General features: G+C 32.8%; 1 protein-coding gene across 2 annotated transcripts in view; it reads left to right on the top strand.

Annotated features, from left to right (window-relative positions):
* The first annotated feature begins 9,428 nt into the window (after positions 1–9,428).
* Positions 9,429–12,358, top strand: part of LOC132700025 (dual 3',5'-cyclic-AMP and -GMP phosphodiesterase 11) — a 227,588-nt gene continuing 224,658 nt past the window's right edge. For both annotated transcript variants that reach the window (XM_060667082.1, XM_060667086.1), the window contains exon 1: positions 9,429–9,546. In XM_060667082.1, the coding sequence (XP_060523065.1) occupies positions 9,522–9,546 (25 nt within the window). In that variant the 5' untranslated portion in view covers positions 9,429–9,521. The remainder of the gene's footprint in view (positions 9,547–12,358) is intronic.

The following is a 12,358-nucleotide window of genomic DNA, read 5'->3' on the forward strand; positions in this document are numbered from 1 at the left end:
TAAGGGATAAGTACCACTTTTTGCAACCTATACTGCAAGGAAAAATAAAAGGATGGAGAATCGTGGAAAGGCGGCCCAACGAAGATAAATCTAGAAAGTATCACATTTTACGCAGGTTTTACTAAATTTCTGAGTTTTGCTTACGTTGTTGGCAACTTTTAATTTGTTTTAAATTTACATTCATAACATAAAAAAGCAACGTAAATATAATGACTCGAAGCAATTAATAATAAATATTACGTCAGATAGCTGACGTATGTTAGGAACTTTAAAAAAGAATTAAAAAAATATCTGTTAAATAATGCGTTTCAGAAATAATACATTTTACAACATTCCATATTCACCTTAAATGCAATAATTTAAGTTTTCCTTATGTAGAGAACGGTATAGAAGAATAACAGGCTACAGGAAAGGAGAAAAAAAAGATGTTTCTTTATTTAAGCAAAATGCAAAATGTTAACAGTGTGTAATTATCGAGGTGTGAAAAATTTACATTTCATGTGTCTTATGAATGAACTAATAGATTGGATATAATCATTTATTTTATATTTATTAATTATAAACGCAATCTGATAGGGAAAATTCTTTTTTGTGAACAGGTATAGTGAACAAATGTTGTCTATAAATATATAAACAAGCTTGTAGGAAACTCTTTGCCTCCACCGAATTCCGAATATTTGCGTTATACAAGAATTTTGAACTTTGTGAATCCTTAATGTTAACAGAACTCAGAAGTGATTCCTGTATGTCCATATAAGTTCCACACAGAAGAGATTTTAACACTGGAAATGCTCTCTTTATACATAAAGGGATGTATTCTTTAAATTTTAAATTCACATGAATACCAAGACCTGATTTTTTGCATGAATTCTTCAATCAGATTGCCCACTACTACTATTCCCCAATCTGAGTTTTGTACGTTCCGTTGAAGGTTGTCATGACAGAATAACAGGGCTACAGATTTGGGCGGGTTCATTTGAAGACGCAATCTGTGTCTATCACAATTTTTTAAGAGGTTGTCCAAGTCAGTATAAATGAGACTTATAATGCTTAAGAGAATCTACGAAAATAATATATTTACTATAAAGAAGGGGGTCGTGAATACTTTCTTGAGGGACTGCTACTCTAACATTAATTAGATCTGAAAACCAATCATCGTAAACGACCCTCTGATACCTGTCGGTCAAAAATGACAATACTAGTCTTCATGTCAAAGGCTAATCAAGCATAACTAGAAATGTAGTTATCTCGTGCTTTTTCTGCGTCGTCCATAATATCAGTCAAAGCCGCATCTGTAACCTATTCTAAATCCAAAATAATCTAATTAGATATTTAAAAATTTGATATTCCATTACTTCCTCTAGATCTTTTGAGAGTACCGGTAATATTGAGATGGATTATTGTTAGTTTTGGGTAAGGGGATAAAGTTTGCAAGCTCCCAGCTTTTGGTAAAATACGCTTCTTGAACGCAGCAGTGAACTAAATAAGTAATATAGGAAATTATAGAAGGACATCCGAGAGTAATAAGAGTAACTTGTCTGCTACAAAAGCTTTTGTCTTAATATTTACAATAATATTAGACAGCTTCCTCAGAAACATTTGTAAATGAAAAAATCTTATCCAGAAGAATTTCTGTTATAATTGTGCAATAGGTCATAATTATTTCCTATTATTTGTGTTAAATATTTATATTATTATATATATATAATATATATATTTTTATGTTTTTATTCTTTCAACTTTCAAAACAAGGACAGACATACAGAATTATTATTTGCATAAAAATTAGCGATTATGTGTACAAAGACATAATATTGCATCTTCAGTCACAGTAGAAATTCTGTTTAATTATCAAAGACTCCAAACTACTATATGTATATTATTTTAACTCATCCAGCGTTATAATTCTTGCACCAAACCATAGATAATACGTTAGTTAATTGACGCAAGTAACGCACAGCGAATATTCGATAAACAACGGAATATTCCATCGCCACGTAAACAAACAATGTTGATTGGCAATCTGGGATCCTTTGATGCCCTGCCCCTATGACATTGTCTGGAAAGGCGGGTAGTGGTCCGAAGCGACGGATCGCAAAATCAGAGTTTTAATTGAACGAACTCGATTTTGATTTCGCTTATCCGGAGAAAATTGGATTATTCAATGTAAAATGTTATTACGCGCGTGTTGAAACTGGATTTTGGTACGGTAATTATTTGACCCTTGTCGCGGTCCCTAAAGTCTATTTCTAAATTGGTGTGGAGTAATAAAACGGCAGATTCCGTTCAGTAGGACCAAACTTAAAGGTCATTCACAGGCGTAATTAGAAAATTGACCCCTGAAACAATATAAATTGAGGAATTCAGGTAGATAATGAAAATCAATAAATACTCCCAGTGGCGTATTAAAAATGTTTAGGTGTGCTCTTATGTAATAATGATATTAGTAAAAAGGAGGAGGAAAAGGAGTTCTAATAATAATTCTCCTTATCAGTGAATGAAAAAGTTGTTGAATTAAGTTTATATTGATTGCCTAAGATACGATACGAGTTTTGCGTCACAACAAAAGGGGTGAATTGTAATCGGGAAGTATTTGAATTTCTGCATGAAATAAAGGCAGTGGAACCTCCCAGGCAAAGTCTAAGCACAAATTTTTGCGACTTTACGACTAGAAAGAAAAGTTCAGGTTTCTCAGGTATTTTTCAATGTTCGCAAGTTATTGTTAAAAATATGGAGCATTAACAATTTATAAATTTTAGAATCGCGCAGTGTGCAAAATCAAAATGTACAAGCCCAGCAAAGCTTCAGATGTAATTATAGTTGCAGGCCGAAAATGCGATAATGGCGTCAACAGGTTTTCCCTCTTAAAATGAAAAGAAGCTAAGATCCCCAGATCCAAGCGGTATATATATATATATATATATATATATATATATATATATATATATATATATATATATATATATATATATATATATATATAGAGGCAACAAATTGGATCCCAGACTATTTACGAGCAGCTTATTTCTCATTTAGCCCGCTCTAGGTGATTCTTATCTCTTTTCGGATTGCACTTGGGAGGAATTGGGCGCACGGCTATCGATTTTAAAGCAGCGCACGTTGACCTCCGAAGTTGAAAACTGTTTCCCGGCTTAATTCCACGTGCATAGTAAAATAGAACACAAGTGCGAAAGTAGATTCAACGGGTGTTTGCTAGTAAGTGTGTTTTGCATTATTTTTTTTAAGTTTGTGCCTTAACAACCCTAGGAGCTCAGATAGTTATGGTTTGGGTTGCAGTTTCTATGTATACCATTATAATTGAACACCATTCTCTTACTTGTTACTTTCGAAAAATCGATGAAATTCATTCTTTTCGAAAGTATACGCGCTGCTCACTAAACCCGAGATCTGGGTAATGGTGGGTCCTAGAGGACCGCCTTTAGTACAGAAATGATCAGCGTCAAAAAAATTTTTGTTTGTCTGTACGTTCTCCGTTCTCTGTTCCAGGGTTTTTCGACTATAACTTCCGAATGGTTTGAGCTACACGGGTCAAATTTTGGGAATTATTTAACAAAAAAATAAAAATCGCGTTTACAGGGGTCTAAGAAAACAATCATTTCTCCGAAACCGTTAATGCAACCAAAAAAATTCTTGAACGAAAAGACGCACAAGATTTGGCTTCGTAAACTTTTATTCTTGATAATTTTTCGAGAGTGGGCCGCCTATTCAAAAAAGAAAAATAGACCCTCTTAATATTGAAAATTGGAATAACTAATAGACTATCTCAGATGTTAAATGGCGATATAGCCCGTATAGACGGCTAAAACTTTTGTATTTAAGGTTTTCACCTATTGTACAGGGTGTTCGCGATATTCCCTGCGTTACGTGCAGATATCAACTTCAAATTTAGCAGAGAAGTAAAAGTCCCTGCTCGCATTTAAACAGTGGAAATTGAAACATTTTTGAAATTTTTTTTTGGTTATTTTGGCTTCCAGAAAAACGTACTTTTTTCCATAACCATTCACCCGATCGGCAAACTCATTTAACCAGCAAACGCACCATAACATTTATTTCAGGCATTTTTTCGATTATATACAGGATTTATTTATATACAATTATAGACAAAAATCTAAAAAACCCAGAAAATTATATGTTTCCAGGGTAAATTATTAATCGCAAATAAAAAATCGTACAAAATATGGCTAATCGGTTCAAACAGTGTCATAGGCCGCACCAAGAGCTACAATTTTTTTATTTGCGGTTTTCGTCTATTACGTAGCTCCAAATATTTGAAAAAATCCATATTACCATTTACTATTTTGGAAAAATTCTTGGATCCGGAATCGTGGAAGATTCAAGGCTATAACCTCGATTTCCGGATATTTTCAATTATGTACAGAGTATATCGATTATGGGTTAAAAAAACTAAAAGATCTAAAAAATCTAAAAGTCGTAAATGGAAAACTATAAAACATGGAATAATTTGGTTTTTCTACTCCCGTCTGTAAAATACCTAATTACACAGCGATCTAGCGTGCGGGAAGCGTGACTTTACCACGTCAGTTTTGTTTCCCAAAAACTAACGGTCGTAGGAAAAGTATAGTATGCAACATGTTCGGTAACTCACTCGTTTATTAAAAATTCGCTGGTGTCAAATAAACTCGTGAGTCAAATGCCGTTTACCGCACTCGTTGCATAATATACTATTAAACAGTGTAGTAAACTGTATCGAGAGAGTTTCAGGTTTCGTCTATCATACATAATATCATTGGAAATCGTTATTACTTAAGTATTTTTTATATCTATCAAGGTTTGTCGTGACTTTGAAATTCGGCGATACATTGAAAGACGCTAATACAGGGTATATGAACAATATATTTACATCCGTTTTGCGAAAGTTCCTTAGTGGTCCGCAGGAGCACAATAGCAAAACAATGTCTCCCTCTAGAACAAGAAACTGCTAAGCGGTTTCTTTTCACAATACAAAGCTGCTTCGGGCTACGCGCTACGAACTTGCCCCGCCCAGGGACGATTTTTCGAAAGCAATCTTGTTACTAACTAACGGATGATTCAATAAGAGTTTCCACATTACAATCTGAAATATTTTTGAAACGCCACTGTATTTGTTTTTGTATATGAGATTTCTAACCTCAAAACATAAACAAAATTAGTCATGGAGCAATATACGACTGAACAACGTGTAAAAATTGTGTCAGCCTATTATGAAAATGGTCGATCAAGAAAAAATGCGTTTCGGGCTCTACACGTGAATTTTTCGGTGCGCAGAATCGACCTTCTGGGAGGATAATTTGGAATGTAGTTCAAAAATTTTAGCAAACTGGATCTGTAACTAACCTCAAAGTCCCTCAACGTGCTCGTGCAGGTCGTTGCCATTGTTCGCAAAAGTGTAGCCGAAGATCCAAACACATCGATTCGTCATCGATCGCAGCAAGTGGGCCTTACGTATTCAACCACACAGCGAATTTTAACAAAAGACTTGCATCTAAACCCATATAAAGTCCAAATAACTCAGGAGTTGAAACCTCGAGATCAACAGCGCCGCGTGTTTGCAGAATAGATACGAGAACAAGGGGTTGGCCCTTTTTTCGCTATTACGGTTAATGGTGTCGCTATCGAAACATGATCTGATTTTATATACATCGTGTTCGAAGTGTTTTCGGAGCGCGAGCATTGAAGATGCCAAGTGAGATTTTGGCGAAACGTCTGCAGTATTCCTGTCGGATGCAGGATTCCAGTCGGAGTTCAACAAGCGAACGGATGATATCCCGGAATATAGTGTCATCATACATATAAATATATATATATATATATATATATATATATATATATATATATATATATATATATATATATATATATATATATATATATATATATATATATATATATATATATATATATATATATATAATCTCTGATTTTTTCTGAGCAGTTGGAAGGTATGGACATTGAATATTTGTCGTTCAAACAGGATGGAACCACTTGTCACACATCCAGAGAAACGATGCAATTGCTGCGGGGCAAGTTTCCTGGTCGGATTATCTCGCATAACGGCGATATCAATTGGCCGCCGTGATCATGTGATCTTACTCCCCTAGATTTTTTTTTGGGGTATCTAAAAAGCCTAGTGTATAGAAATAAACCAAACACTATTCCAGAGCCGAAACAGGAGATTAGACGCGAAATAGCCGGCATAGAACCTGAATTGTGTCAAAAAGTGATAGGAAATTTCAATAAACGAATTACGTCATGCCACATGAGTCGCGGGGGTCATTTGAATGACATCATCTTTCTTATCTAATTGTAATACACTAATCTAAAATGGCAAACAAAATTGTTTGTATATTTTTATATTCTTCCGGGTTTTTTTTATTATTTTAATACGGAAACCCTTATTGAATCACCCTTTATAATAATATAATGCTTCAGTCGTTTTTGGATTTAGGTTCTTCAGTAATATCAAAATTCTTTAAATTTTTGTATTTTATTCATGTCTGTGTTTTATGTTTTATAGACAAAATATATAAAATATTTAATATTTTTAATTATTTAGACTTAAATTGGCTCCTGAATAAATATATTTTTTTTCTAACCATACCGCCGCCTCCTGTTCAACGCGAGATATTTTGCGACGAGTGTTCAAAACAAAGCCTGGTTTTGATCTTGGTACCATGGATCAGACTTGTCTCCTCGGAGTGATGATCAACGCTGCGATGATGCCACACAAATCTGATTAACAATAGTATAGTAATATTTAGTAATAGTATTTATTTTTTAAGGTGGACGAAGCTATGGTGCAATGGAGCGCCGGTTACAGCTCCGTTGAATCTTGATAAATACATAAAAACTTCTGAACCTAAAAACAACTAAAGCATTATATATAAATTTCAATAAAAAGAAACTATAGCAGTATATTAAGTAGTAAGAAAAGTAGTATGAGTATATCCTGAACCAAAAAAATTGGATTATAGTTCATGATCTAAGGAGTTGAACATTCAAGCGTTTTTGAAGCTTTCCAGTTTTCTGTAGCGGCGTGACGATTATCGCTGGTCGTCCCAAATTTAAGTTGTGAAACACCAGTTCGACAAATAGCAAAAACAAGAAATGCATTGTTTCACAATACCGCGAGCGCGAAAACACAACATAATTTTTATTCCAGATCAAAGGAATAGCGCATCTTCATATTAATGCACATTTCTAACTATATAGCCCTGCTTCGAGATATGCGAGAAGTGATTTTGAAACTTCATATTCTCTTCAATATAATATAAACCTTTCCACAGGCACTGCCGCTTGAATAAGATTATTATTATGGTATAATTTTATTTTAGACCTTAGTAGGAGCAAATATTGTGTTACTATATTTTGAAGAATTCATGGGCCAATTTTTTAATAAATAAAAAATAACAAAAACTGACCCCTTTGGTACCCCTGGCTGTTGAACTCAAGAAAATTTAATATTTTCTTTCTAGCATCTGATAAATCTGAACAAACCATCGCTTAAGCTTACTACATCTCTTTCTAAAACTTGACTGATGAACTGTAATTAGCCATTCACAGCCACATAATATTTATTTATCTGTTTTGCACTTTTTTTCGAATTTGGGACAGTAATGATAATAACCTGATCCTCCACAAACCTCTAGTAGCAGATACATTTTAATATCATATTAAATATAATACTTCAATTCTATTTATATAATTATATGCAATTTAAATTTCGTTTTGTTGACAGACTACGAAGGTTAAGAGCAAGATGATCTATCCATAACGTTTGGAAAAATTGCTGTAACTGCTTTTGTAGTATGGCAGGTTCAAGATTTAGGTAAAGACCCAGTGGATTTTGGTTACCACAGGTTTTGCAAATAGAAGGGACACCTGACACCTAATTTTGGTCTCCAATAATTAATTATATATATATTATATATATATATATATATATATATATATATATATATATATATATATATATATATATATATATATATATATATATATATATATATATATATATATATATATATATATATATATATATATATATATATATAAAATACTGAACTTTACATTGCTTATTGGACGAGTTAATTGTGGCATTAATTAAGCTCACGGTCGCCCAACTTAGGGACAACCTTAAACGTCGCAGCTGACTACAAATATAACCCAATAATTCATTGTGACCAAATCAAACAGTAAACAGCGATTTTGGGTCCTATTTCGAAATGTGTATCTGGTTGCTATCACGTACGCCATTTCTTGAACGAAATGCTGTATACTGCAGCAATAGATTAACTAAAGCAACATGTGGTAGCGATTAGGTAGTGGTTTTTACGTCTGGAAATGTAAATAGTTGTGGTGTAAAGTATAAGATGGTGTTCGCTACTTTTTATTTGATGTACCATAATCGCTAGCAAATGCGAGTGGGTATTCGTAAAATTTATGGACGGTACGTGTTGCAAATTTGATTTGAGACATAATATTTATTTATCTGTTTTGCACTTTTTTTCGAATTTGGGACAGTAATGATAATAACCTGATCCTCCACAAACCTCTAGTAGCAGATACATTTTAATATCATATTAAATATAATACTTCAATTCTATTTATATAATTATATGCAATTTAAATTTCGTTTTGTTGACAGACTACGAAGGTTAAGAGCAAGATGATCTATCCATAACGTTTGGAAAAATTGCTGTAACTGCTTTTGTAGTATGGCAGGTTCAAGATTTAGGTAAAGACCCAGTGGATTTTGGTTACCACAGGTTTTGCAAATAGAAGGGACACCTGACACCTAATTTTGGTCTCCAATAATTAATTATATATATATTATATATATATATATATATATATATATATATATATATATATATATATATATATATATATATATATATATATATATATATATATATATATATATATATATATATATATATATAAAATACTGAACTTTACATTGCTTATTGGACGAGTTAATTGTGGCATTAATTAAGCTCACGGTCGCCCAACTTAGGGACAACCTTAAACGTCGCAGCTGACTACAAATATAACCCAATAATTCATTGTGACCAAATCAAACAGTAAACAGCGATTTTGGGTCCTATTTCGAAATGTGTATCTGGTTGCTATCACGTACGCCATTTCTTGAACGAAATGCTGTATACTGCAGCAATAGATTAACTAAAGCAACATGTGGTAGCGATTAGGTAGTGGTTTTTACGTCTGGAAATGTAAATAGTTGTGGTGTAAAGTATAAGATGGTGTTCGCTACTTTTTATTTGATGTACCATAATCGCTAGCAAATGCGAGTGGGTATTCGTAAAATTTATGGACGGTACGTGTTGCAAATTTGATTTGAGACTTCGTTTGGATCGCGTCACCTTGTTATCGTCATTTGAAGTTTGCTTTTGTGGGTCTCACAGTGATTGATAAATATTGCTGCGTTGCGAGGTGTATTCTACGTGCTAGATTTTTATCGATAGTGATAGTGGTACACAATGAAGCGGTACAACTTCCTTAAAAGTAAGTAAAAATATATTCTATTAAATCGACTTGGTCGTGAAAACTATTTTATAGAAAACCCTATACTTAAGCAAAATTTAGGACAAATCTACATAAATAGACAGAGATTTAAAAAAAAAAGAACAGATCAGACCATATCATCTCAAATGGTTTTTACAATTTTTTTCCATTTGAAAACTATAGATGTCTAAGCTTCAGTCGGCACCCTATGCGGGGCCCAAACAACTGTTTTGAACATAAATTTAACGGAAATATATGAAGTATGCAAAATTATAGAAGCGTTCGTCCGTTTCAATTTTTGAAAAAGCAGCGTTCCGTTACACCTTTGCTGGATATTACTTCTCGACTAGTTATTTCACGGTACTGGAATTTACTAAGCACTTCTTAATAGTGGCTAAGAGAAGGAAATGTCGCATTAAACAAATTATATTAAAATGTTCCAATACATTCGATACACAGTCTGTTTCATTGTAGGTCTAGGTGAATTATAGGGCTGGATCTAAAATTAGCGAATAAGTAAGAAACAAGCAAAATTGAGGCAACTCTTTTACCAAGTTATAGGTTGGCCGGTTTTAAAAGCCGCAGTTTGAAGTTTGCAGTTTTCAATCACCATTGTTTGCAACAAAGTGTGAATTAAGTAGGTATGTAGAATGATTTTTTAGAAATAAACTTTATTAAATCGTCAGTTTCGAAGACCACTGTTCTTAAGATACAGGGAATTAAAAGTTTTGAGTATTTTGAAAATTAAAATTTAGTTTCCTCCGTTTAATAAGTGACATATGAGTTATCTGATAATCGCGAGTGTTTTAACATTGTTCAGTAAAGTGTGTCAATAGGAGTTAATTTTACTATCAGTAATCTTTTTCCATTGGTTATTAAGATAAAAATGATACATTAAAACTGCTTCTGATTTAAGTAAAAAAAAACTGATTTAAATTGTCTATTGAGGCGAATGAGTCGAAGCTATTTTAAAAATTTTATTGGTTTGTTAATATCAAACGTTCAAAGTTGCTTCATTTTATTATACGATGCGCAAAAATTTCGACCTGTCATAGGAGATACATTCGAGATGGCGCACTAATAAATAGAGGACTTAGAACAACCCTGATATATGAATTCAAAAAGACCATATTACATTTATTTTGCCGCAATATTCCAACAGAACTGGTAAATATCCGAGTGTGGACCATGCAACGTTGCCGCTTCTAACAATAACATATGGCAACATCTTTCTTTGCTGCTTGCACCTCATTATTTTCGCTCTTATTTTTATGTATATATATATATATATATATATATATATATATATATATATATATATATATATATATATATATATACCGTTATACCTATGTATAACGGTTTTCAAAATATTAATTAATTTAGCTTCCTCAAGCCAGCATTAGTGATTATGAAAGGACACACAAAAAGGGTTAAAACTTATGAATGTTCATTAAAATTATGTACTATATTTAAGTAGTAAGGTTTTCCAAATAATCTCATTAAATCTAAAGTTATCATTACCTTATCATTGACAATGACGACAGACTATGATCACTCCTGTATACTCAAATTGTTATATTACTAAGGTGTTGTAAATTTTAATGATAGTTTCAATACGTTGAAAATGTCGTCTTTTTTAACTATCCCAACTCCCTGGTTCTATCGACAATATGTTGATAATGATTAGTAAACTTCAAGTTGCTTTAAAGTGTTACAAGGAGATCTTTAGAAGTGATGACGTATTCGAATAATAGAATAGTAGTGAATAGTAAATTTTCTCCAAATCGGTAATCTAATAAACACATATTCTGGTTCTTGAGCCACCCCGAGACAGAATACAAAACTAATCAGAATAATGCAGCCCCTAAGGCCAGATATTTTGAACATCCGCATTAATTCATCCGCAGACCGGGCACATTCAGAATAAGACACGTTACGAAAATAATTAATAAGTTCGCCATCCACTTCTCACCATCTCTACGTCAAACTTTGGGAAAGTCCAATGTGCAAAATTTTATCGATCAGCTATGAAATAATCCAATTTGTCAAATGTTTTGCCGCTTATCTCACTGCCTCTAGTGGCATTTTGCTTGTGAATAATAATCTCAAATATTTACATTTAAAAATTTTAGAGAAAAATATTGAAGGTAATAACTATTTGATTCGGTTACAATTCAGAATTGTATTAAATGAAAAAAATTTGATTATTAACTAAATCTTTCCTCAGTTCCTATTTATAACATTTTCACGCCCATTGTAAAACATAATTGAGGGCCAACGTTGTTTTCCCAAAGCTTAATGTTTAATTTGCCAGTTCACCAAACTATTCTCGTTATCTTTGGCCATGCGTACATCAACCAGAGAAATCTCATTAAAATTTTTGAATTTCTATGTGGATGGAAATATTGCTTGCGTCATTCGTTGTACTACGCAAATCCTAACCAAAGCTACGTGCGTCAGTTTATTGATAAATGGTGCTCGCATTTTTTTGGCATCTTTTTTCCGGTAATATTTTGATGGGGGTTCGCTATTTTCAATGGATAACAGGTGTTAACTTATTAATTATAACTGTTCGAAAATTTTGTGAAGCTGGAGATGATGATGAGATTAATTTCAAAGGAATTGTGACTTTCAAAACACCATAAACCATTATTACGATTAGGTTGTTCATAATTTGAATCGACTCAAGAGAACCATTGAACTGTGTATAAACAGGTTTGCGCCTGAAAATTAATTAAAGAATTGATCTACGTAAAAAAAAGGTTAAAGTCTGCAGTTAATAGTAGAAATTATTTTTATGACGCCATTA

This window comes from Cylas formicarius, unplaced genomic scaffold (genome assembly GCF_029955315.1).
Source record: "Cylas formicarius isolate icCylForm1 unplaced genomic scaffold, icCylForm1.1 PGA_scaffold_3__17_contigs__length_32017465, whole genome shotgun sequence".
Classification (NCBI taxonomy): Eukaryota; Metazoa; Arthropoda; class Insecta; order Coleoptera; family Brentidae; genus Cylas; species Cylas formicarius.